This window comes from Coffea arabica, chromosome 1e (genome assembly GCF_036785885.1).
Source record: "Coffea arabica cultivar ET-39 chromosome 1e, Coffea Arabica ET-39 HiFi, whole genome shotgun sequence".
Lineage (NCBI taxonomy): Eukaryota > Viridiplantae > Streptophyta > Magnoliopsida > Gentianales > Rubiaceae > Coffea > Coffea arabica.
Genome location: NC_092311.1, coordinates 33,518,872 through 33,546,869, shown reverse-complemented (window position 1 = coordinate 33,546,869; position 27,998 = coordinate 33,518,872). Strand labels below are relative to the sequence as shown.

Below are 27,998 nucleotides of genomic sequence, written 5' to 3'. Positions count from 1 at the left end.
AAAAGGGACTTCATAGGACAGTATCTTCAATATTACCATTACCATAGAAAAGAGCAAAAGAAATTAGATGTAGAGCATTCAGTTTAAAGAGATTTACAACCAAAATACACAAATATCAATAAGAGTTCTATTAAAAGGTCATCAAAAGCGTAACACTAAATTTCTTTCCAAAAGCACCTCACCTAAAGATATACACGAGAATGATAGATATCGTTTATTGCACAGAACATAGACCACAATTGTAGGTTAAACAAAAATGATGAACCAAAATACCTAATAATTAATTAACTTGCCAACACTAAATGCCGATTATACTCTCAGCATCAACCAAAACAAGAAAAAGGAATAAAGAGAGACAGGAGAAATTTTATGGTACAAAGGATATACAAATGATAAGACGTCAACTACCTACAGCGACATTGTGAACAGCACTTCTAGTCAGTGCCATCGGGGAGAAGTTGCTTTGTACACTAAATCATGTGCTGCTGTTCCATAGTTTAAATCCAGGTTATGCAGTTGTTCCATCAGCTGGGAGCGCCTTTCCTTGAAAAAATCGAGACGTGTCGTCAACTCTACCAAAGTGGAAGATGCTGTTGAGGGATTTCTACTATAATCAATCACCTGAAGCCAAATTGACAATTTGAGGTCAGATCAAGTTAAATATTATCAGAAGAGATGACATGAATAATGATTAGCACAAAACAGTAAGTAAACAGACAATACGAATTATCACCAAACTTCTTCTACGAGTGCTCAATCAAATTTGGGAGTCATTCAATCTTATGAATAAATATCCACCCGAGATCCCTAATAGTACAATTGGTCCAACATAGCACAATAGTTCTAGATATTCTTGTTTGAAAGGTATGTAGTAGGATCTGACTGAATGCTTGAAGCTATGTTTTGAAACCAAAAGCCTCAGGTGCAATATTACGAGATACACAACAAATAATTCTTCAGGTTACCTAGTAAAGCACTGTCATAATCTCTAAGACAATGCTGTAAGATTCAAAAACAATCTTAGATAGCTTTAGAGCAATGTTAAGGTCGACAAACTAGGATTACACAGCACGAGAAATCAGAAATCTCATTTGTGATAATGTCAATTCTTGGGGTTTGGCCACAGCACAACTAACAGAGACGCATGAAGTATCACTAAAATCTAATTTGACCCAACCTTGTGAACCTTAAGGCCCAAGTCCAATTTCAAGGTTTAAGCCATTACTGGTCTCAATTACAAATGTGTTGCATCTCTACCACTTGGGAGGAGTTTTCCAAGAATTTATGACGGAAATCTGCAGAGAATTTAATGGAAATATATATGGAGATGCAAAATTGATATAACTTTTGTTCTTTATTGCTAAACAATTCATAATCACAAATATAGATGGCAAAAGGAAAGAAATTTACAAAAAGTTGTTAGGCCACAGTTTCGCAGGGAGCCCAAAACCCTTTTTGGGAAAAAAAAAATCAAGAAAAGAACAAAGATTTAAGCATGAAAAATTTTGACACTTGCTGGATGATTATAGATGGTGACACTAATCAGTCTGCTGGGATAGTAATACAAACCACTTCTATACATATTTGCATTGCAGGACAAGAACAATAAGTGCCGCACATTTTTTCCTCAGAAACTCTTACCTCTCCTGCCCTTGAAGTAGATGGTATGGCCACAGAATCAACAGCACCAAACTCATCCACAGATAAACTTGTGGATGCTTCAGTACTCTTGGAATCACTCAAGCTTGTTGAGTCTATAAACTGCTTCCTAGAAGGCTGCCTGCTGCTACTGCCAGATGTTAATACTTGCCCTTTAATATTCCTCAGATCTGAACCCAGTAATTCCTGCAACAGATTACAAAAGTTAGCCAAGGTAGAAAGAAGGGAAGGACAGGAGAGTGATGAAAAAGTATTAATTCAGGTCCAGAAATTAAGGATTTATTCTTTCACATCAAGAAAACATTAATAAAAAGAATAGATTTTGTGCTTAATCCATCCAAACAATAGAAGCTATTCAAGTACCACTTACCGTGTTATCTTAATTACAACATGATACACATTGTATTACCAGGAAAAGTGCATTACAACCATGGCACATAGGAAATGCTTCAATAAGCATGTCATAACAGACCTAAGAAGACACAGGACAGATGGTTCAAAATGAGTGAGTAACATAATCTGTAATTTCAAATGGTGGAAAACTTTGGACAACTGTATCAAATAAGAAGGGGATTTCTGCAAATGTACAAAATATTTTGAAAATGGACAACTCTTTCAAAATACAGACACGTTTCCTTTTTTTTTTTTTTGATATACAAAAGTAGCAGGAATTAGCAGAAGATTTTTCACAATTTGCATAAAAAGATATGCGTCCCTGAATGCGTTGAACATACCGCATAAACATAAATCTACTTTGTCAACAAAGCACACTATGAGTCTGTTTATCCATGAGTTACAAGGCCACAGCTACTAATGGCGACATTAGGCAATTAATCCATGGAAATAGATAAAGAAAAAGCATTATGTGGTAACAACTGATAATTACTACAAATCACAGCAAAAGTTCAACTAACTTTTTGAAACAAATATCTGACCACCAACATAACCTATTATAAGAGCCAAATACGCACCAGGAGTCCCACAAAATCAAAGCAAATAACCCTCAAACATCCCGAATTAAGATTAGGGAGGAGAAGAATCACAAATCATTTATATAATGACATATTACTTGCAAAAAGGGGAAGGAAGGAAGTAAAGAAAGACATCTTGAAGGACATAAAGGAAGGACAACAAGAAACTTTATGTAAATGGATGATCCATACATCTTACTCAGGAAAAAAAAAAAGAAGAATAGATGGACGACAAAGTAATCATAAGGAGGATAAGAATGGTAAGACAGGTTAATACACTTATAAGTGAAAAGAGAAGATTCAAGATCATCCTCAACACAAGCCAGTGAGAATAAAACTTAGAAATTGGTGGGAAGGGATCTACCTTAGAAACAGAAAATAAAATATCTTGGAGTTGAACTTAATACAAACAAGATGCAGTAAAGAACAAAAAAATGCTCACCTCATTTCTTTGTTTCCTTTCATGGTTACAGAAAGCTAGTGTTGCATCAAAATCTTGCTGGTAATATTTTCTGCAGAAGGCAAAAGAACCAGTAAGAACAAGGGAACAGTATCTACTCTGTTCAGTTTTGTCCAATACCACATTCTCCAGCATATCATGAAGAAATATATTGTTTGCGTAAACAAGAGAGATAAAATTCAATCTTCAGTGCAGATCCTTGCTGCAAAATCTGAGAAGGTACTTTTGGAAAAATAAAACAAGCAACAAGCAACCAATTCCATATCATGGTAAAGATTCTCTGCAACTGACACTCATGTCACCAAAGGTAAGCAACCCTATTCACGATATCATAAAACCACTTGTTTACATGGATGGCTTGACAAAACTTCGCTTATTTTCAGTGGTTAAATTTAATGGAATGCAAATTTGGTACAAGTTGAAACACCTAAAGTCAGTCAACGGAAACATAAGTTTTGAGTGAACTTCATAACTTTATTGGTTTCGTAAAAGAATCTGCATTACTCCCAGAAATTAAATGAAACTACATATACAGCCCTTTGTACAGAACACTGGGAGTTGAGAACTGACTGTTGAGAAACATGATTTGGAGCATGCTGATAACGATCACTTGCATCAGACAGGGAGCCATAGTGATGTTGACGTTGCTGATTAAGTTGATGGTGAAGTTCAGCAACTTTCTGTTTCAATCTGGCCACATCGGCTTCAGCAAGAGCTATTTCCTCAAGCTCTGCCCTTGTCTTCATGCAAATGTAAAAGCCCTTCCTTTAATAACCTTTAGTAAAAAGAACAATTACTTAATGATTTCAAAAGGTAAACACAAACCTTGGAATCCATGCCACGAGAACCAGAAATCTGCCCCGAAGACATGCTCAATCCTACTTCTAGAGCAGCCCTCAAATCTCTCTCAGCTTGCAACTGTTCTTGTAATCTTGCGACCTAAAAAGGATCAACATATTATGACACTAGTTAAAGGATGCAGCGAAGGAAAAGAGAAAAGTGAAGCGCACTCTTCTTTGAAAGAAAGCACAGTTTATAGAAATATTTTATTTTCATTTTATATTATATATTTGTGCTGTCGTAAGATGTAAGAATCATATAGAGGAACATCATACATTTATATTAGCATAAAGAATTAACACGTTAATATGTTGGAATTTAAGGACAATTAATTAGACGTAACTCGTCAAGCTTTTTAAAAGTTTTGCAACCAATGCAACAACTTCAGGACATATCCTTTTAGCAAACCAAGTTTTAATAAGCTAAGCAGAGAAAAGCATAGCTAGCTGCAGCATTTGATTTCGTGTCAACAAACTTTCAGTAAATCAAATATCAAAAATTCACCCTAGCAATTGAATTGTAAGGTTGGGAGAGGTTAATAGAGACAGAAAGAGAAGAGAAGGAAAAAAAATATCTACACTACTTTTTCAGTATGGCAAAATAGTTACATGTCTTTAGCTCAAAATGGCAAGCAAACTTGGAACCTTAATGGAGTCTACAGGGTCTAGAAGAAACATAAATGAATACCATTGAGGATAATCCTAGTGCATATTGTCCTTTTTATATGCTTTCCTAGATATCATACAGACTGATGTATCGATACATGAATACAGTAGTGGCTTTTGTAGTCACCAAAAATTTAGCAATTATTTAATAATTGGCACACACTTCATTTAAGGGTAATAGAAAGTGAATTATTCCAAAAAAATTGTGCTGCTTTTCTGTTGTGTGCTTTTGCAGCTTATTATAATTTGTTTGATAAGGGATTGGGTGATGGGGGGAACCAGGAGTCCAGGTCACAAAGGTAACTATAATATAAATGATTGTTTTCCCTATTGTGTGATTTTGCAGCTTATTATCATATTTCATTTGGTAAGGGAGTAGGTGATGGGAGAACCAGGAAGCCAGGTCATAAAGGGTAAATATAGTACATCTTGTTCAAGTGCCAGCCGACGCTCATGTAAAGCTTGCTTCCTTCTCTCCAAGCTTGCCTGTAATATTGCATTTCCTCTTGCCTAACATGAAGAAAATCCTCATCCCCTTAGCAAAACATCAAGGTCACATAATTCTAGCATGAAAAGACAAGCTTGAATTTCAATACCTCTTTTGCAATTCGATGCCGCAAGTCATTTTTTGTGATTTCAAGTCTTTGTATAGCAAGCCTACAAAAAAGGCATCAAAATTATTCATCACACCAAATATAAAATGGAAACTACCAGATTTATTACATAAGTAGTATTTCATCAAGGATGATTAGCAGGCTCCACAGAAATCTCTAGTTGGTCATCTAACTTTTCAAAAATTGAAAAAGAACAAGGAACAGTAAATATATTTTCTACAAGAAATGGTAATACCAACCATGAATATTTGATTAGATACATTTTCAAGAATAGAGGAACATTAGACAAACAGGGGGTGAAAAAAATAAAACATTAGACTATTGTTCCTCAGTGGGTTGCTATAGGTAAAGAAAAAATGGTATGCATGAACTTCTTATGCCAACTTCTGCTTCTGTTATTGCAGATGAATAAGAGGGTTCAATTTTTTTGAACTCCCTAAGCAGAAAAGTTCCATGAAAAAAAATAAATAAAAAGTTCGTCCATTTTAGGCTCCAACAGAATACTCAAGTCAAGCAAGTTTTCAGCACTACAAGAGGGTCAAATACATTTTTTCTTAATTTAGCTGCAGATATTATCTTAACCTGACGAGTCTTCAGAACTTTATAATTCAAGGCTCACTTAGGTGCGACAGTCCTGGTTCTTTGTCCCTCAGTGTGGGGATCCGGTTGCGTTGGGAATTAATTGTCAGATACATGGTGAAATGATGAAAGAGGAATTAAGCAAAGGCTAAGATAGAGTAAATTATTAAGACCAATTCAGGAGTCTGGTTGGTATCTTTTTTGTTAATTACCTTGGCCCTACTTCCATAGTCCAAATCATTTTTCAGGAATGAAAGCCATAAAGGTGATGGCATTGATGGCCAAAAAAAAAATGTTGACATCCTATTTGTAAGTCAAAAACATATTACAAGTTGTATACACATAATCCTGCTTTAAGCAGCCAAGGTTCAGCATTTTAAAAATATGGAGGGCTCCCAACCTGAAGCACTAACCAAACAAGCAGATGAGAACATGGAGCACCCTACAACAAAGATATGAAAATAGGAAAGCTTTCCTTTTCACAGAAAACTGGTGCAAATATGACAAGTGAAATAAGTTCTAAGAGATATCAACATTCTTCCATATTTAATAGCAGAAATCTCTCGAGAAAGAGCATAAATGGTATAATTTACATATGTATGTAGCTGACTTTATTACCCTCATAGTCATAGGTGAAGTAGGCTATCCGTGCGAGCATTAATTAGATAACCATATTTCATTATAGGGACAGATAAATAGCAAGCCCATAGAGTCATCACAATAATTATAAGCTCAACACCAGTACATAATAGCAGTAAGCTTAAGAGAATCTTACTCCTCCTCTCCAGAGGAATCAAATGACTCCACCGAAGGTGTTTTTCTAGCCTGTACAGAAGGAAACATCAAATTGTCAAACTCCGAAATTCTAGATGCACATATAACGGATAAGAAGAAGCAATAAACTGTCAACCAATAATGCAGTATGCACAACAGAGCAGTGAAAAACCTTGTTATCTAGCCCTACATATGCACATTGCATATTTTGTTATTCTAATAAAAAGGACTGAGTACAAGAATACATAATTTTTCCAGCCTAAGCGAACTGGGGAGTACTATTGTACTGAAAAGAAAGCTTGTTTTCAGGTAGGGAAGAAACAAAAATAAAACTTTGTAACCAAAACTCACACACACATTTTGTGCAGAAGATCCAATAAAGCTCATCAAAACATAAAAAATTAGAAAGAGAAGACAACTTACATTGTTTCTTCCCCAAAAGGTTGACTTCTTAACATTCGCACTGGATGCACTGAGTTTGCCCGTTGCTTTTTCGCCAGATGATTCAGGGCCAGAGATGGATTGAGGTATCTCATGATCCATTGATGACAATATCTCCCCCATAGACCGCTGGGGCTCGCTACCAGTTAATTGTCCAGAAGCACTCATCTCTCCTAAATTTGTCTTCTTTTGTACGTCTACTTGGTCATTAAATGGGATGTTGGAATCTCGACGTGTCTGAGAATCTACACATAAATTTGATTCTGTTCCTAAAGCATGATTGCCCTTCGGGGATCCAAAATCTGAATCATCAGCTCCACAAGCCTGATTTAACAACTAAATGCACACATAAGTACCATATAGCAACCTTCATAAACATCAACATAACAAGAGAAGGATCTAATTATATGACCATGTGGAGACCCATGAGCAATAATGAAGAACTGCTCAAAATTATTTTAGGCTACATATACAAAGCATAAAGGTTAGGGCACAGAAAACCTGATGAAACTAAGCTAAGATTGCCCTATTAGTTTAGATCGGTGCATACAAGCCCATTTGGTGCATTAATGTTCTACTTCACAGCTCCCACTGTATTTTGTACATGTTAATGGTGTAAATTCAACTCTTGTGGCCATGTTTGCACTTATGTCAGAAAAATCTAACTAGAGTACCACTACTGGCTAAGAAAATGCAATAGCAAGAGGAGTAGCTAATATGCCTAGGATAAAATAAGCTCCATATCTGCCAAAATAACTATTAGATTTGCACATTCTTCACATCACCAGGTGCAAGACTGTTCAACTTTTTTGCCCAAGTGAAAGTTGCAACAAAAGGTAAACGTCAAATTATTGATTCGTTGACAAGACAAACAAGAGGAAGTATCAATTATAAAAAGTATAGTAGATGCATTTACTTGGAGAGAGAGAGAGCACCTTATAGTCATAAAGATCACTGGCAACAGAACCACTACTTTCACTTAGCTTCCCACTAAGCACACGATCATGATCATCATCAGTTTCTGCATCAACTTCATTTTGAGCATCATGATAACCATTATCTTTTGTATTGAGAGTTTCTTCATCAGTTGAATCCTCACTCCCGCTGTTTTCAATTTGAGAATCAGCTGAAATTGAGCATCTTTGTAGAGTATCATCCTGATAGAAAGATAAAACAATGCCAGTAAGAGCATGTTAAAATGACATTGCTAACTTCTGCAATTGTGACGAAAATAAAATCTTTCATGTGATGCCAGCCAAAAGTGGCTATTAGATTCTAAAAAAGTCACAAAAGAAAAGGGAAAAGAGAATGTAAAGACAGAGTACAAAAACTAACATTTGGGAATCTCATTTTCTCCATTTTTTCACCCAATTATTTGATTACATTTCAGTTATCAATAATTAATCTCCTATGGCACTCAAAGATAGTGCAAAAGGCTCCTACCACCATGACACTATTAGTCTAGGAAGGCTTAAGAATCAATAAACCTTATCTTCTGTACACAAAACTTATTACGCATTTGAAACCCATATACAGCAGTAGAGCAAACTTGCCATTTGAATGATAACTTACCATTTAAGGTAATTGGTAATAACAATAGTTGGAGTATAATGTTTTTATAATTTTGATTGCAAAGCAAATACAAGTATGCATAGACTGGTATTCTTTAGGCTAACACTTAATTATTTGAAACTCGGGTAATGACATATTTTATATAGACAAGGTAATAAGAGTTGATTACTTGAACATTATCCAATCAATATCTCATCGTTCTACAAATCTTTCTATTCTTCAGCTATATGTATATTTATCACTATGATTACCAAATAAAACCAAGAGATACAAATTCATTTGTTCATGGATGTAAATAAATGGCTTGCTAGTCCTTGTACACGATTCCAGTTATCCTTATTGTATAATTGATACAGTCCAACATAGTATTCTAGTGGGTTTAGTAAACTGCTTTGGTTGATAGTTAGAACCATGTGTTCACAATCAATGATGGTATAATCTTCACGACTATGCTAATTGTCTTGTTTTTGTTTGATGCGATGTACCAAGGTTTCCTCCAATTTTTGCTTCTTGTACAATGGACAAATTTACATGCAACATTTTCATTGAGCTTTAAATTTGCTTACCATATAAGCAGTTTATTCATGGTTTTAGCACTCCAGCTTGGGCACCGTTTTTGCAGATCTGGTTTATCATCCTAATTCCCATTTACTGGAAATTCTTAATTTCCCCAGTACATTGATTTCATGAAGTGGCTTTTGACTAAGTCTTCTAGTTAAACATGTAAAAGCAATATGATCTTTTTTTCTTTTTCTTTTACCCTCCCCACACCCTTCCCATCCCCAACTGCCAGCCATAAGATTTGAACCTTAAACTTGGCAGCGGAGAAGACTCTAAGAGCCCTCTCATGGCCACTGGACCACATAAAAGCATATAATCATTCTAATTTCTCCATACGATGTCTCCCTTGTGCCTGTTCCTCAATGTACAACCGACTCATTTACCTGTTTTAGTTCCTTATATTCCAATCCATATTTTTTTTCTTTTGATTGTTTTTTTTTTCCCAAATCCAAGTACATGGAAGAAAATATAACAAGTAAAGGGTGGGGTGGAACTCAAGGAGATCTCAAATATATCACCCATTCATTCTAAGCTGAACTGTGGCAAAAGAATTCTCACCCAAAAAATAGCATTTGACCTGAGCATATGTACCCATACATGAGGTGAACCTAAACTATTGGAATTATTACCACCAAAAAAAAAAAACTCATGGTTTTGCAGTTTCATATATTACGAGATAGTTTGCTAAATCAGATCACGTAGAATGATAACTGTAGAAACAAAACACATATATAATGGCACAAAAGATCCCTCACACTAGCAACCAAAAGAGTATTTCAAGCAGTGGTTTCTCTCCTTTCTTTTGTGCCTTGGACTCCAAAAAAAAAAAAAATGATCTTGCAACTAAGAAGAGTTGACGAGACTAATTTGGCTTAAAATCACTGTCGAGGCTTAAATCTATCAAGTCACAAAGAGTACCCAACAAAAAAGTAATAAGTTCTTGTCTTGTGCAATTTTACAATCTAAGCTAGAGAAGAGGTCAACATAACAATTAGGAGAAAACATAAAGGACATAGGATGGAGACCTTAGAATTCATTTAAATACACAGAGAATTATACAAGGCCTTTCCCAAGAACTATGAGGCACAGGAAAGTGAATTTAGTTCTAGGGTTGGTTTGAAAAAGAACTTTGAAAGCAAACTAGTATGTAGGTAAAAGTGGACAAACAATTTTCAGCCTAAGAAAATATTTCTTTCAGGGAAGGTTGACGAGACTCCAAAGAAAACTGCAGCTACGCATGCACTCAGACAACTAAAATCCACCAATCTCGATATGAGATTAAAAATTGAAAGAGACACTTACATCAAAGATATTGTCATACTCCTCCAAGAGTGTTGTGATGATAGCTTGTGCATTATTAGCTGCATTAGCAGCAGCAAGCAGCTGAGCAGAATTATCTCCATTAATATCAAAATCGTCCTCCAATTCACATTCACCAGCCAGAAGAGGTCGCAAGAGCAATGGTGCCATACAAGCAGCAACAGCAGATGGTGTCATCCGATTTTCAGAAGCATGGGAGGAAATTGTGTGCATCATCTTTAGTATTCTGTAAAAGGACAGGAAGATTTGATTTTGAGATAGCATGGATAGAACTTTTAAGTTGGCATTGAAGAGGCAGAAAATAATGTCTTTTGTGGCAATAAAGATGCAGCATGTCCAATGCACAAACACAAAATATTGCTGTAGGTAAACATAACACTAACTTGCTCTTTTAAGTGTTAAAATCTGACCTTGTTGCATTTTCTTATGTTAGTAGATAGAAGTAAAGGAAATTATAGCAATGATGTTCAATTACTCCACACCTTTCCCGAGATACATGGATAGAACCCAAAATGACATATATAGTGATGCTTGAAACATGCAAGAAAAAGCCATTCCTCAGCAAATGTGCTTGCTAATTATCATGACACCACGGTACAAATAAATAGCTAAATAAATAAGTTGTCATGGATTAATATCAAGCTCCAGTTTCTGTCAATGATGCTTGGCTCATATTGAACATCTGTTTCTTAATTGTCCATCAAAGCTTCAAATTTCTTATGAGCCAACTATGCACTCACTCACAAATTGAAAGGGAATCTGGGGATCATAAGAATCATTCATTTGACTGATCCAACAGTTGGGAATGATTCAAGTAAAAGCAATTCTGGTTCTAACAGGCTAGACTTCTTAAACTCTACATGGCGTGTAAAAGGACGACATCAATTATAATGGCTCTTTTTCCCCTTCTTCCTACTAGACTTTTGGGCTGAATATTGTTATTTTGTGTTAAGCAAGCTTTCTGATTTGAAGAGATTAAGAGTGACTTAATATGCTAGCAGATATTTCTATCATGGCAGTGGTGCGAATGAAATTCTTAGATCAAAACATGCCCCAGATTTATATAGATGGCTTCAACAACAATAAAACTTAATTGGGAGCCAAGTTTGCACTCGACCTTTTTGGGCTAATTTGTAAAGCACTTTTGGGCCGCATATATTCAGTTGTCATGTTGCTAGCACGGATCCAGGTACAACACTAAGCAGCTAGTACCTACCAAGACACGACATTTATTTATCCAAACATAAACTTCTGGTACACAGATTATCGTTTTCAACATTATCTTCCTAAACGTAGTATATTCATTTCATACAGATCATTATAAGTTTCATATTCTCCAATCCTGGATGTAGTCACTTATATGTTAATGTGACCCCATCTAGAGTGAATCGAGAATGTAAAATTGAACTTTAATAAGCTCATTCTTTTCATATTCTCCAATCCTGGATGTAATCACTAATATGTTAATGTGACCCTATCTAGAGTGAATCAAGAATGTAAAATTGAACTTTAATAAGCTCATTCTTTTCATTTGTCATGGAAATCCAAAATGCAAATGCAAGAATTAGGTGATTCTAGAATTTTTACAGCTTATATTACCCATCCTTGTTATTTTCTTTATTATGCTTGTAATGTACTTAAGTTTCACTCCAGTTCCATTTTAGCATTATTATTATGTTCAACAAAAAATTGCATTATTTAAGAGTGTTTGAGCAATTCAAGTAACAAGTGACATTTATCAACACTATAGCTAGCATATTCGCTATTCTCAACTTAGGCCCTGTTTGATAACCCAATTCAGCACTTAAATTTAATGGATCCAGATTTTAACATATTCAGACTGTTTGATAACCAAAATTGAACATCCGAATTGATTAAGTGACACTGAATTCCCTAGGCAAAACTTGCTTCCAAAATTAAGTGATAAGCTATTTACTTATCACTAAATGTGATATGCACTCAAATGTATTAGATTTAATACTTAACAATTCAATAACTTAATGGATTCAGACTTTAGATTTCAGATTTCAAACTTCAGTTTTCAGAATTTAGTTTTATCAAACGCACCCTATAGTCATTAAGTTTACTTCATTATACTATTATGTTGGCTTAGCCTTGAACCCAATTCTGCAGTGTAGTTTTTGATATGTAAAATCTTCTCCTCCTCCACCAATTTCTTATGTATTTGTACTTTTAATAGTCTCTTCAATTCTGCTATCCTTCATTTTCCATGCAGATGACTAATAGAAGTCTACGCCCAGAGGAAGTACAAAAAATAAGATGAAACCTGCTTTGAGATTATTTCCATAGCCCATAAGAGTGATCAGGTGAGAGGCCGCAGAAATGTCTTAAAACTGGGGCTTAAACAAAATGAAGACTCCATAAGGAATAGAAACTTTCAGTTGCAGCTGAGCCAAATTCAAGAATCAAAAACTGAGATTGGAACTTCAATATGTAGCTAAGCAGAGTTCAAAAATCAAAAAGCTGAAATTAAAACTATCAGTCATAGCTGAGCCAAATTCAAGAATTAAAACTGAGATTTCAGCGAGGTAAAGCCTGTACTTTTTTTGCTACAGCTTTTTAAAGCTGCTTAAAGAATAGTGATGATTGGAAAAGCTGTCTAAAAAATGGAAGTTCGATGTTGAAAGGAGAAAATAGAGTAAAGACTGCCTTTAAGAAATCAGCTTTCTTCCAGCATAAAATAAGCTAAAACTAGATTAAAAAGAATAAACACCGCAAAAAAACTTTCAGCTTTAGAAAACTATAATCATCGGAAGCAACAAGAATGGGCCCAAAAGCAGCAAAGACCACTCAAAAACCGAAATGGCCACTCAAAAATTGAAATGGTCCTAACAATTCACTTTAAGTTGTTTACACTCGATTGGATATGAACTATTTCTGCTTCTTTCCTGATAAGAAAAGGAGAGAGAGAGAGACTCAAAACATGGCTAGCACTAGTGGGGTAAGGAGCATCCCAAGATATGCAGCTATGGACTCCGTTTGTTGCTTGGCAGGGCATTTTGATTGACAATAATAACCTTGAATTACAAGTGAAGATCATAAGGTTGCAGGTTATAAGAGTCCACCACCTTTTATTCCACTAAAGCAAGGCACTCTTTGAGTGTGGTTTTCTTTCTCATTGAAGTCAAACAAGTCTTTGCTCATCTGATAAAAGATGGTAGTCTTGCAGAATACCTCAAACAAATTTCAAGTAAGAGTACAAGAAAATTAGTACTTTTTCCCCGGTGGTGTTGAAGGGCAGCTTGTACCTGTTAGGAGAATATTAGTATTCTTATAGATAATAAATTAGTAAGGGTATTCTTGTAAATAGCCGGTTAGGTTTGTACTCCTATAAATACTAGTTGGTCACTCATAATACGTGACTAGATGTTTTCCTCCCAAGATACCTGTTAACATGGTATCAGAGCAAAAGTCCTAGGGTTAGGGTTAAATATCTAGCAAAAGTCTTGACGCGATACTGTTCATCGCGCGTACTGTTCATCGCGCACTGTTCATCATCGCGCGTACTGTTCATCGCGAATTTTGATTGCTGTTTTGTTTGAAGTGCTATTCGCTATGGTTGAAAGTTTTGCTAATGGGGTTACCACTGATCAAGTTGAATCAAGTTCTTCAGCACATGGGTCCCAGAAAACTGTTACTATATCCGAGGAAGATTATGTTAAATTCTTACAGTACCAAGCTACAAATCACGCATCTCTTCCCTCTGCTTCTTTAGCACAAAAAGGTAATGACTCATGGATTATTGACTCCGGGGCTACTGATCATATGTCAGGTACCTCTAAAATTTTTTCTAATTTTCAAGAGTCTACTCCCTTTCCTCATGTTACTTTAGCTGATGGATCTACCACTAAAGTTAAAGGACTAGGCACTGTAGAAATTAATCCATCACTTCCTCTGTCTTCTGTTCTTTACGTACCCAATTTGCCATTTAATCTAATGTCTGTTAGTAAGCTCACTAAATTTCTACAGTGTACAGTTACTTTTTCTCCTGATTCTGTTGTCATTCAGGATTTGAAGACAAAGAGGACGATTGGTGGAGGGCATGAGCATAATGGTCTTTATTTTCTCAACTTCAATGGTCCGATAGCATGTCCTGCTACTGTTTCTCCTCTTGAAATTCACTGTCGTTTAGGTCATCCGTCTTTACAAAATTTGAAAAAGTTGGTTCCTACTTTGAATCAATTATCTTCGTTAGAATGTGAGTCTTGTCAGTTAGGAAAGCATCATCGTGTTTCTTTTGCTCCTAGAGTCAATAAACGGGTTTCTGAACCCTTTTTGTTAGTTCATTCTGATGTTTGGGGTCCTAGTCGAGTCACTTCAAAGTTAGGTTTTAAATATTTTGTAGTCTTTGTTGATGATTTTTCCAGAGTTACATGGCTTTATTTAATGAAAGATCGTTCAGAATTATATTCCATTTTTTGTGCATTTGTTACAGAAATAAAGAATCAATTTGGTGTGCCTGTACGTATACTTCGCAGTGATAATGCGAAAGAATATTTTTCCACTCCTTTTAATACCTTTATGACTAAGTCTGGTATTATTCATCAGTCCTCTTGTCCTCACACTCCACAACAGAATGGAGTTGCTGAAAGAAAAATTGGGCATTTAATCGAAATTGCTCGAACACTGTTGTTGCACATGAATGTACCCAAACAATTTTGGAGTGATGCAGTTCTAACTACATGTTATTTAATTAATCGCATGCCATCTAATATTCTTGGAGGTCAATTACCTCACTCCATTTCAGCCAAACATCTAGAAGAATGATCCAGTTGTACCACAACACAAAATCAGAATGTTAAATAGAAGAAAACAACCAAGAAGCTCCATCATCATTATTTCTTGTAAGCAGGCATTCTTCAAAGCTAGCGCATCTCTACAAATATACACATCCAGTTCAAATACAAAAGAATTACCTCTGCAATAATCGCCTGTTAGGCTCAGGAAATGTCTCCAAAATTGCAGAGCGCAAAGCATTTACCCGTGCCTCCTTCCGATCAATTTCTGTTTACAGTAACAAGAAGGAAAGAGTTACAAGATAAAAGAAGCAGAACTGTAAACATCAAAATGAATGTAAAACTACCAAAGAATTCCTAGAGAGAAGATTTACAAACATAGAAGGATGGAGACATGCATCTTATACACATTATCATAGATTAAAATGATTCTCATATGTTAAGTTCTAAAAACAAAAAAATGTTTGTCTTCTATACTGAGGTGTAGTGTAGCGATAGATATTTCATTGTATGGGAAATCTGAAGTGAACAGTACAAAAAGTCCTGATAGAAACAAATAACCTAGGAACAGAAGGGAGATACAAGTGGTTACAATTACAACATATCAATCCAAGAGTATCTGAATAACAAACATGCTAAATCTGCCAAAATACATTTGCAGAATTACCACAAAAGGACAAACAGATACACGATTACCATGTGTATGCTTTATTTCAAACAATCTACAGACTTGTTGGCTCACATGAGTGTGTGTGTGTGTGTGTGCAAAAAAGACGTTGAATTCATTTTTCCCCACTATAGCAGGCATATTCTTAATTGAGAGAAAGAGAAAAGGAACTTACTGTAGGCCTCCAACAAAGCAGTGCAGCAGGAAGCAGGAACAGGAGATGAAGGCAGCTCCCGAAGAACATGCTGCAAAAGACACAAGTCCAGAAAGTTCTGACTTGAAAAGGAGTCAAGACAAGGAGCAACAAAGTTATAAATAACTTATAGATAAGAACCTTAACACAATCACCAATAACATGAGCATCCTCATCAGGGCCAAATTCACTCTTTCCTGCAGAGAATCAAAGAAATTCAATTACATCAGAATTGGAATATGTCCTTGAGAATACAAAAAGAACTACAGAAGCCTTGTTCAAACAAAAAAGACAGTATTAAGGTCCTCATTCCATCAAAAGGCACAAGTTGATTGTTTAAGGAAAAGTTCCCCACGTATCAATAGGTTCATGACATTTTTGGCAACTATCAAAATGCCTAAGACAATATGAGACATCATAAATTCCCATTGCAAATTTCATTCTTTTTTCTCCAACCAGTTACCCATGTGTGGATCAACATACACGAGCAATGCAACTGTTTTCCAAAAGATAAGAAACAAAGGTAAACTAAAAAATACAAAGAACTAATAGGCCCACAAGAGGAAATATTGGCAGAAACTCGAATCATTGAGGCAGAGACAACAACAAGAGGTTACCTCTTCCCAATCTGCAAATGACCTTTAATAAGATCTCCTATACCTGAATGGACCTTCCAAGCATGAAAGATTTAGTGGATTACTTTTCTCCAAACTGTCATTGCTGCCTCTACTGATAATCCTTCATCTTATTGCCAGCACGTATATCACCCACTCCAATTTTATGAGGTTAGTTAAAAGTAGTTTCATTTAAAAGCCATGAATTCCTGTTATTCGTACTGATAGGTCCTCCATGGGTCCATTATCATTCAAATCTTATTTGGAACCTACCAAATCTATTCCTTTCAAACAGCCACAAGTTCAGCATAAAACCATATTTCTACTTCGCAATTACCAGATCTTCTGTTTGAGTGCTTTCTGGTTCTAAATACCATAAATGCATTCTTTGAAAGAGAAAAAAAGTTCCCTACCCCACTACATGATTCTTATACCAGTTATCTAGAACAAGATGATCGCATTGTCAGTTGCCTGCTCTGATGTATGGTTAGACATGCTAAGAACAGCCTCCCAGTATCCCATCTTCATAAAAAAGAACACCTTACAAAGATGCCTTTACGAATTTAAACCTCCTGATGCAATTTTGTTCATACCAGGAGTCTTTGTAGACCTCCTTACCACCTTTAGCTCTGAGACCTTCAGTCCAAAAGGATGTCATACACCATCTGCACGACTGCCTCCAGAACTTTATTTTCTCGTAGAGGTCGATCAAAAGGAGTTCCCATTTAAGAATAGGAATCAAAACCTTAAGCAAAGGAGCTTGTTCTGCATACTTTTGGGTGCAAAAAAAGTAGAATGACAAGTCATTTTCATCTATCCTTTAATGCTGGAGGACATTCTAACTGTACTGAAGTCCATTTCATGCTTCACTTTATAATTGACGAAGGGTGCCTTTTCAGACATCTGATTGACCAAAAGAAAGGAACTATAAGGTTGCCCTTGTGCAACTGTTAGTTTGTTTTTCTCTTCATCCATATATACTTCTTTTATCCCAAATAAAAATCTCTCCCAGAGAAGCTACAAGAAGAGGTGATTCCAAACCAAGGCATTATGAAAGTAGGGGCAGATGATTACACATAAATCTCCATTTACAATCACATAAGTTGGCAATCAAGTAATAACCTTCAGATTGCATTTGAATGCCAGGCAACTTAGTAAAGGAATGGGCATCAATTTCCCTTGCCCATCATTGCTTTGTTTGGTGTGCCAAGTTCAGAAAAATGTTGCTCTGTCATCTTGAGGCAGCCACCATTCTGGATTGAACCAGGAAAAGGAATGAACCAAACTGTCCAGAACCATGGCACAGAAGGAAGCTGGGCAGTTAACCTTGAGTAGGGGTTCCAGTCGAGGTTCTTGAAAATTTGGAATAAAAACAGTTTGAACCGTGAAATTAAAAAACAAAAAAAAAATCCCATTTGGTTGCAGTGCATCAGCTAGTTACTAGCCGTTGCCCGATGCCCCATGCTGTGCAACTATGAGCATTACAATAACAACGGCACCTAAATCGGGAGCAATAGCTAATACTATAAAAGCCACCAGTTCCTTTTTTTTTTGCCTCAAATTTTGCCTACAAATAGGCCTTATGTCACCATTTCTTCCACACCAAACTTTATTCTCTCTCTTACCCTCTAATTCTCTCAATCTCTTCACCTACTCTATTTCTTCCTCTTCTATTATTTTTACTTTATGTTTCTTCTACTACACTCATTGACTTGCATAATTCATTCAATACCTGCAAATTCAGAATATTTGTTTATTTATTAATCCATCACCCATAAATTGACAAGTTTCGTATTTTTCTTTTGCTTGTTTGCTAATAATAATAATAACATGAAAGTTTCTTTTTTTTTTCCTTCTAAATTCATTGTCCTCAACGTCTCCTTATCCTAAGTTCATTCTCATACTATTCTATCAATTCTATAAGCACAAGGCAACTGGAACCAGAACCCGACTGGCAGGTTCTAAAATTGTAACCGTAATTGTTCCAACAAAGTTTGATTCCAGTTCTACCTTTCAAAGGAGTCAGAACTGGAGGTTCCAGAGCCATAACCAGGAGCTCTGGAATCATGACCCTACCTAATGTCATCTATTTACCAAGTCAAAAGAGACTGAAATTAAGAGTAAAGAAATCAAAACAATTAGAGGGTCTTTAGAGAATGATATATGGTGGGGTAAGAAATGGCAAAATAAGGCATATTTATAGGCAAAATTGAAAAATCAAATAAAAAAAGGAAGCAATGGCTGCTAAAGTAATAGTCACTGCTCCCACTTTAAGTGCTGTTGCTTTTGCAACAGTCATAGTATCATACCTAGCCATTGCCCACAACCCATCTTTTCTTTTTTCCTTTTTTTTCTTTTTAATTTCACGGTCCAAAGAGTTCCATTTTTCTTCAAGAACCTTAACTGGAATCTCTACTCAACGTCAAATACAAGGTTCTGGTTCTCTGCACAGTTTTGGTTCCAGTTCGGATACCAGATGGCTAAGTTCTGATCTGGTTCCCCATTCTAACCAGCACCTGGCCACCCCTAGTTGCAAGGGTATTCATTCTAATTTTAGTGCATCGATATGGACAAAAGGAAGGAAAAAAAGGGATAGATGTGTTGTCTTTTCCCATGTAGGTTGTAGATGTACCCAAACACTGGTATGTACTGTTTGACTCCTTTAATTCCTATCTCATGCCCGGACAGAAGATTTCCATTCTTCACTGCCGTTCCAGGTTCAAAAAACATGTCTTCAGGATCGTAACCACAACCTATCTGTAATCTTACTCACCATTCTTTCTTACAAATGCTAGATGGAAACTCCGCAAACTTTGAACCACAAGCCTGTTCCTGAACCCATAACATGAAACCTTCCATTCCACACTTAGATTACAATCATCAATAGAACCATATAAAGGACAGAAACCGTAGGAATGTAAATGACTAAACATCATTAGACAACTCCACAGAAGGCCAAAACCAATGCAAATATTATGAAAATAGCAGTTGCGATTATGGCAAAGTCTATTAGGTACTTAATTGCTGACAGGAAAAGTATCGATTTAAATTAATAATCAAAAACAGAAAAAGTAACAACCTTGTTCATACTCGTGAACCCTCCGATCTACTTCCTCGACATCAGCTGATTGTCGCAAAATTCCTTCTACTTTAGTTCCTGCAACAAAATAGGCCACAACCAGAACAGATTACTTTACGGAACTCATTCTCTTGTTTATTTCTTTTACTGAGAATGGTTGCTAAGATTTCATGTTGAAGATGATGGACTACAATACATCTGAAATTCTGAACAAGTTATCCCACCTCAAATTTATCTCATCTTCTATCAGTAACAATCATACACTAAAACCTAGTTATGTTACAGTAACAATAATTCCTGAGTGATAAATTAAGTGCCACACACAAATGCCTAACCCCTTGCCATGTTAGCAAGTCATGGTCACTGTATAAAGTAATCTAGCAAGTGGCAGCAATGCAACACTCTCATTGACTTCTTTTCTTAGCAATATAAATTCAAACAAGCTGAACTGAATGGCAGACTTGCATCATGCAAATGGGTTATCAACTGCATGCATCATCCTCCATTTTATTCTACTAACATCCATGCATTGAGGAAGTAGATAATCTTTCATCCTCTCCAAATAGGAGCCTTTCTCCTTTATTAAACTAAAAGACTTTAGTATTCAATGCAAAAAACCAGCCGTTTGTTTTTCTTACTTCCTTTTGTCTCTTGGGGAAATTCACCAAGAAGGGGGTTGGATTTTGACAAATATTTGCAAATACAACATTTTGCTTTAAATAGTTTTTAGCAGAAAATCAATTCAAATTAGAAGCAAAAATTTTCAATAGAACTTTCTTCAAACAATCCCAGAAAATCTACAGCAATGGTGAATAAGCAATTTCCTCTTTTGCTAGACTCATTATGATTGGGGCATGTGTTTATCACCATTCATTAAATCCTAAGAATTTTTCTCTAAATCATCTTTTAGCAATAAACATTTTTTTGCTACAGTAGTAATCATTGCTTGATTAATTGTTTAACCAAATTTCTGCAAAAAATAATACATTGCATTTGCAGGACTTATGGTTCAATTATCCATGTGCAATCACCTGGCAATGGATTCATCTTTGTCTTCCAAGAGAAGCTATCATACTTAAACTTTTTACACAAAAATAATATGGATTATATATCCTACTAGTCATCCTGGAAAGCCGCTGGTTTGTAGCATTTAGCCTTTTGCTATATAAGACTTGCAAAAACCAGCTCAAACTTTGAAAACTTCCTGTTTCACAAAAATTGACCCTAAATTAAAGTCCTAACTAAGGTGCAAATAAACCCTCCAAAAAACTAAACTATCAACTTAAATATTACTAAATCTTAAATTGTCAAAAACTCTTAACTAAAAGTCCATAATACTACACTAACCATGCTATAGCAACCCATTAGCAGTTAACCAAACATTCTCCTGCACCACATCGTTTGAAGAACTAAAGCATTTGACATCATCTTAACTTCAGGTCTTTCAAAAGAATTTGATCAAAGCTACAAAAATTGATGCCCAAAACAAAATTGAAAAACTTACCATACTTCTCAAGAAATCGAACAGCTTTCTCAAGAAAGGATGGACCACCATCTATATCTTCAAGAGCCAGTAAAATGGGACGCCCAACGACCAAAGATTTAACAGGACGCTTATCCCTCCCTGTATTAGTATGAAATTCAGTGAAATCATTAAGAAAAAAAGTTGTTTGTGAACTTTCTTGGTAAAATGGGTCCTAAAATGTACATCTGAGACATCGAATGGAGAGAGAGAGAGAGAGATATGAAATTAGTCTGTTGAAACATATAGGCTTACACTGATGGAAAGAACCATCAATTGTATCATTAGCATCACTCCGGAAAATTCCATTATGTCCCATCACAAGTGCTGCACTGGGTGCTTGAGCAAGAGCTTGTTCAAGGGCTGTCTTCCACTCATACAAATCTTCAGATGACTCTGCCTATAAATTTAGAAGCAAATAGGTGACTATGATCCCTTTTAGTAGACATTTGAAAACAAGAAGTACATGTTAACATTCTAGAGAACTCAAAAACAAAAGGAAGCCCTTCAGCACCTTCAGAGTGAAAGCTCGCCCATCACGTCCATCAGGAAACAATACAGTTAAAAGCTTTTTATCTTCTCTAACAACAACACTGCACAACAAGAAGCAGGTCACTCTTTCTAGTTTACACTTGTTAGTGTAAGCTCAGCATTGAACCAGTTAAAAGGTTACAAGAAGAAGATCAAGAATGTAAGTGCGACAGCAGAAGTCCGTATGTGAAAAGCTGCAATGGAATGTAAAGTATATTTACATACCTTCCTGAATTATTCAAGTCGATACCCCCCAATGTCAAGTTCACTTCACCACCTCGTTGTGGAAGTGCAGTCTGTACGGAAGGAAAATAATGAGTATCCGTCAGATGAAAGGAATTTCAACAGAGGTCATCTCTTAATGTGGTCTGGGCAAAATATCATTGTACAGGTTTGTGCTTTACTTTGTATTGTGGTTTTGTAGATTCAAATGAATCAGATGAGGAATGTCTTCCCCCAACTCTCAGTCTGCACATGGCTTCAAGATGCAGGTTATCCTAAACCAAATTTTCAAAACAAAAATGGATTGCAAAGACAAAAGATGATAAGGCGCCACCCCATTGAAGAAGCTTGCAACCAAACCAAGTGTCATTCCCACTAGGTTTCAGTTTACTCACTGTCGTCCTAGTTCAGGAGAAATTGACTATTAAAAAGGATAGGTTCATAAACCTAACATCCAGCATTTCTTATCCCAGTCCTCCCCAATGATTTTGGAGAGGGCATAGAGTTGGTGAAGTTGACTTTCTTATTCCCACTAACATATATTACTTTTGTTTAGTCAAATAACGCTCTCCAAAAGTTACCCAGGCCCACCAGATGGCTGCTAGACAGCTCTAACATCTATAAATTCAGTATACAGAAGATAGCGAGCATCCAAAGCATATTCCTCAGAGGACATTGGATTGACGAAGCAAATCTTATTAATGAAGCACAAAAAAGAAACGCCAAAAGAGTAGCACTATAGCGTAAGAAAAATAGCAGCAACAAAGTGTAAAGATAAAAGTTCATTAACGAAAAAAACATGGTGGCACTCGAAGCCCAACCTATAATTCAGAACTGCTTAAAATCTATCAAATTGAGCACAAACAGAATAGAATGTTTCTTGTTCTTCTTTTTCCCACTTTTTGGGTTACATAAAGCATTTGCACAAGCCTAATAAAATTTTTTGTGCTTAAAAATTCACAAAACAGGTCCAAACTGTTAAAAACGTTAATGTTACTCTGACTAGAGTTACGAGAACTAACATCCTCAGAAGCCAAAAAACAATGTTGTAACACATACAACATATTAAGCCTTTTCTTGAGGTAACTCTTATCTAGCACTTGGTTAAACCAAGAAAAGAATTAAGTTGATGCAAAACAGCACCAGATGTGAAATCAATTTTAGTCCTAGATTTCATTTTTCCACTTTATCTTACCCCTTTCCTTTGTCTTTAAATTTGTATAGATTTTTGCCCGCCATTGATATAGGACTATGATTACACTTCAGTTGAGCCCTCTCATTTTTTCACCAATTCATGTTTCAGTTTTGCTTCTCTTCAACTTTGTAATGCATGAGTTCCTTTCGAATTCAGGTGTGATGAAACTATTTTTCCAAGCGCATTTTGCCCACCATATTGCATGATGTCAGCATGTCTTTGCATTAGAAGTTCTCATTTATATACAGAAGACAAAACCCAGTCTAATCATAATTCTAACATTCAAACGAAAGCATGTGGATAGCCAGACGCATCTAACTACCATCCAACTCTCTAAAAGGAATATTTGGTTTTCAAAAAACCATGAAGTCCACATTGTTGACAAGCTTTTGATCAAGAAATTCTCCACTTGCTGAAAGTTGGTGGTTATTTCATCAGATATTCCACATCACCATTAATTTCTACCAGTTAAGTCTCCCAAAGTTTTACTTCGCGTTGAATCAGATGAAATATACTAAAAAGTACAATCCTGAGGGAATTGATTTCATACTTTTTTCAGTTGCCTACCTTGTTTACGTCCAGAACTGTATAGAAACAAACATTTCTTATTTCAAAAATCAACCTCTGTAAAAATTTGGATATAACCAGCTCATGCTCTGAGTAACAGACGTCAACTATAGAATTTTTCTTATCTTTGATCAAAAAGAGATTGTTCCTTTCACCAATGATTAGATTAGCAGATTTATATTTTCTTGAAAATCAAACAATTACGAAGATGTGATTTAGCTACTTCAATTTATCAGTCCACCCTCCCCTCAACTGACCAAACTTAGCTCAGTACCCTCTCTTTACAAAACTACTTAGACTAGACTTCTTTTTGGCATCCCATATCAACTAAATAATAATTCTCTCACCTTTTCTTTCTATTCCATCTTCACCAAGGAGTTTTCATAAAAATCTGCAACTAACTGAATCAAAATCCTCATCATAATCCCACACTAGTTCTGCTGATCTCAACCAGCTTACAAGAAAATTGTCACTTTTTGCAGAATATGAGCACCAAAATGTCTCAACATGCCACGCTGATCTCATCAACTTCTAGCAGCCCAGCAACAACTAAAACTATTAGTTTAGAAAATGCCTATTGAATCCAACCATTCAGTTCTCAATTTTGTATTGATTCCCATCGCTTCTTGATCACAGCTTAGTTCCTTACAGCAGTTGATTATGAGACACGCAAGGGAATTGGGTAATTATAGTTTACATAAAAGAAATTAAAAATCCAATAATAGGACACAACAAAAAAACACAAAAAAAAACATAAACAAAAGAGAACTCAAAGAAAAAAATAATGAGATGGGATACTAACTGGATCATTCTTGAAAAAGACCAAGGAAGTTCGTGTAAGGATAAACCATCGCTTCTTCCAAGACTTCCAACCTAAACCTGAAACAAGCTCAAAAACCACAAACCTTCAGTACAAGAATTAAGAATTTACATATCAATGTTCAGCAATGACACCTATTTCAGGACCAAATTACAATAGCTTACCTATATGCATATTTTTTTTTTCCATAGGACATGACTCGACTATCCATCACCCTCAACAACCAAATCACAGCCCCTGACCCTACTTAACCATCTCAAGCATCTCCAAGAACATCTATACGACAGAGAAGTGTCACCGCACAAGCATTTTCAGGTTAAAACCTTTAGTAATGAGTCCCATCATGTATTCCTAACCCACCTATGTAGGCCCAATACCCATAGCCTGCTGATAACCTCAAAACCCAAGCAACATTGAAGCAAAGCTCCTTGTACAGCCCCAAAATCTTGGAAATTTGGAATTTAGTCACTTGCACTGTTATTACTAAAGGATGACAGTTGAGGCACAACATCTTGAGGAACAGGTTCTATGATTACTTAATGTGTTACCTAGAACACTAACTGTTAACATCACAACCAGGTCCCTTTGCCTTTCTCTTATATTCTATTTAAATCTTGGATACAAACTATTTATACTTCATCTGCAGCTGTCAAAGCATTTGATAATCCAATACGCATGAGTAAAATATTGTACAGGTTGCACATGAAATTTGCTATCAATTGACAGCTAGAGATGCCCAAAACTTTAAAACATAGCATACTAACCTTTTGAGGATATGAACAGCGGCCCGCTCTTGAAAACCTGCAGTTTTCCACAACTATCAGCTAAGAACATGATACCGCTATATTTAGCTCAGAGAAAAACCTAGAAAACTTCACCTTGTTCATTAAAACAAGGCCTAATTAGTTATTTATGCAGAGCCAACACAACCTAACAAAGACTCAATGAGATCAAAACTTGAAGTCTAAAACGTTTAATCTACGAATCTTTTATAATTCGGCTGTGCATATATTTTCCTTTGTTTATTCAATGATTATCAGGGAAACTAGTTCCCTCTCCTTTGTCTTTTCTCTAATGGTTGGTCAGTGCACAGGACAAATACTTGCTTTAATATTAGCAAAACTTCTCTGTTTACTGCAGATAGAAATTGGAAAAAACTTCCCAGTGAGACAAAGCTATCCTTTGAAATAAAAAACCAAAAAGAAGACGAAGGTCCTGTCAGTAGAGGACAACACAGGATGATACCAATATCTCTTTTGAGCCACATTGTCTAGGGCAATAAAATCTAGCACAATTGTATATTGGACCATGAGAGAGTTCAACATCACTACTTTTGGGCAGTTGTACTGGTTTTTTATTTTTATTTTTTCTTTCTATATCATACAACATAAACTCTAAATCTCACAATATAGCAGTACAAACTTCTCCAATTGAAGAGAATAACTTCAGGCTTCTTCAGGAACCATTTTCAACATTCATGGTAGATGTTCAATCCCTCGCGGTCCTAATTAAGTTTCCTTTGATTTTTTTTCCAAATCAAATTCATTGTAAGAGAAATTCCTTCAGTTCTGTTTGTTGCACACGTGAGTTTCTAAATCAAGCTCCTGACATGGTTTTCAGATAGCAATTTCAGGTTGCAGCTCCATTAGGTTACAAATGGAGTGTATTATATCAAAATATTTTCCACAGCAAATTATTTGAAGAAAAATTATATGCCAAACAAGTTTACTTGGGACAAGTCTGGATCCATTTCCCCATTTATCATTATAATGTCCATGCACCTAATGGCAACATTAATAGCAAAAGTGCAATAGAAAATAAAAGTAGGTGATGTATCAATAGCCATAAACAAGAAAAATATGTGAAGAATCAATTTTGAGCATATTAATTTAGTGCTAGCCAACATCAATGTGGCCAGAGTTACTAGAAGTAAAATTATCCAAGAAACAACTATTGCCCGTGAGTTCTTTACACATCAACCACAGGACAGAATATTAGATGATGCATTTCTTTGTTTCTTTACGTCCAGCATGCTGAACATAAATTCGCTAATCAAATGTTTACGTCACAGGTATGGGACAATCAAAATGGTCATTTGATTTCTGGAAATAAGGAATCCAGTAACAAAGTTAACATTTTCCCAATTCAATTGTGTATTCATTTCTCCGATTATATACATTAATAAGCCTTAAATTATTAGAATCCAAACTTAATCCAACACAACATAAACTAGGCTCAGACTGTGTTTTACTAGTGGAATGCATTTCCTGGTCGACACTAACCAATTTCCTGATTTTTCATGGTCTAAGATGAATTAAAAAACTTATCTTTACTAACTCATTTTTCAATTTTAAATCCTGCCCACTCATTTCCAGACAGATAATCCCAACTTCCCACATTGCCAATAAACAAGAGCATTTGCATTGGAGAGTTTTCAAAATTCACGCATTATAATTACCTCAATATCGAACAAATGATACAACATCGAAGTAAAATCCACATATTACATCAATTTCAAATTGGACTACCAACACAAACGCCCAATCAATATTCAAAAAGTCAAAACTTTTCTCCCAAATTTCAAAATGCAAGACTACACATTGACTTTTTCTGACTTCAATCAAACTCTTCTTTTTCTCTAATCACGGAATTCCTAAAACTCCACGAATCCAAGAGAAATCCAAACAAAAAAAAAACTAAAATTAAAAAGTACAGCTTTCCAGCAAAAATTACTCAAATTGAAACGAAAAATTACCGTATTTGAAGTACCGATTCGAGGTCGCTCAAATGCGGCAAGCGAAGCAGACATTTTACTCTTCCTCTTCTTCTACTTCTTCAGAGCTCAATCAAATCCAAAGAATAAAACAAAATTCATGAAAAAACATAAACTAAACAACCTCTCACATTTCAACTCCCAACTGGGCTTCGATCGGGAAGAGATCTGCAGAAATGTCTCCCCCTTTCTCCTTCAAAAATTCCTCTTTTTTCCTATTATGGTATTTTTATTTTTTTTCCTTTCTTTTGGTTTTAACAAATGAGTCTATCCTAGATGAAGAAAGAATGAGGAAAAAGCAGCAGCAGTAGAGTAGAAACCACCCAACCACTCTTTTTTCTGTTTTCTAAAATTTCTTAAATAATAAATGAATAAATAAATAGTAGTACAAAAGTGGGGAATGGTGTAGTTGTAGCAGTAGTGGTGGAGTATAACAGTACTAGTGCGTGTTGTGCGTGGTTTTTTGGTATGGATTAGGTGGAGTGTAAGGCAATACTTCAATGGTAGTTATTGTGGCCTTGAAAAAGCAACATGTGTTTAACTTTTGGGAATTATTTTTAAAAAAAAAAAGAAATACTAAAAATACTCAATTCAAATGGACC

The 27,998-nt window shown here is 35.7% G+C and overlaps 1 protein-coding gene across 4 annotated transcripts; it reads right to left on the bottom strand.

Annotated features, from left to right (window-relative positions):
* Nucleotides 1-105: 105 nt before the first annotated feature.
* Nucleotides 106-27,873, bottom strand: LOC113702106 (rho GTPase-activating protein 7-like). Of its 4 annotated transcripts, none has more exons than XM_027223102.2 (23): nucleotides 27,379-27,873; nucleotides 25,388-25,424; nucleotides 24,606-24,682; nucleotides 22,224-22,316; nucleotides 22,045-22,115; nucleotides 21,803-21,881; nucleotides 21,544-21,688; nucleotides 21,271-21,390; nucleotides 19,767-19,844; nucleotides 16,215-16,270; nucleotides 16,056-16,125; nucleotides 15,394-15,481; nucleotides 10,439-10,682; nucleotides 7,939-8,160; nucleotides 6,986-7,339; nucleotides 6,564-6,613; nucleotides 5,192-5,252; nucleotides 5,022-5,105; nucleotides 3,916-4,029; nucleotides 3,661-3,830; nucleotides 3,073-3,142; nucleotides 1,642-1,845; nucleotides 106-621 (listed from the first exon to the last, which is right to left on the bottom strand). In XM_027223102.2, the coding sequence occupies exons 1-23, from the start codon at nucleotides 27,430-27,432 to the stop codon at nucleotides 439-441; spliced, it is 2,724 nt and encodes a 907-aa protein (XP_027078903.1). In that variant the 5' UTR covers nucleotides 27,433-27,873; the 3' UTR covers nucleotides 106-438. The 4 variants fall into 4 exon arrangements, with proteins under 4 accessions (XP_027078903.1, XP_027078911.1, XP_027078921.1 ...); XM_027223110.2 differs by having other exon boundaries at nucleotides 6,986-7,327; nucleotides 27,379-27,872; XM_027223120.2 differs by lacking the exon at nucleotides 22,224-22,316 and having other exon boundaries at nucleotides 27,379-27,872.
* Nucleotides 27,874-27,998: the final 125 nt, after the last annotated feature.

Bases quoted from the DNA above. Each gene is read 5' to 3' on its own strand.
- LOC113702106 (XM_027223102.2), bottom strand. From the start codon at position 27,432: ATGTCTGCTTCGCTTGCCGCATTTGAGCGACCTCGAATCGGTACTTCA. The intron at 24,683-25,387 runs GTTAGTATGCTA...AGCTTGTTTCAG, and splicing joins GCTGTTCATATCCTCAAAAG to GTTTAGGTTGGAAGTCTTGG. The intron at 15,482-16,055 runs GTAAGTTCCTTT...TACTGTAAACAG, and splicing joins TGCTTTGTTGGAGGCCTACA to AAATTGATCGGAAGGAGGCA.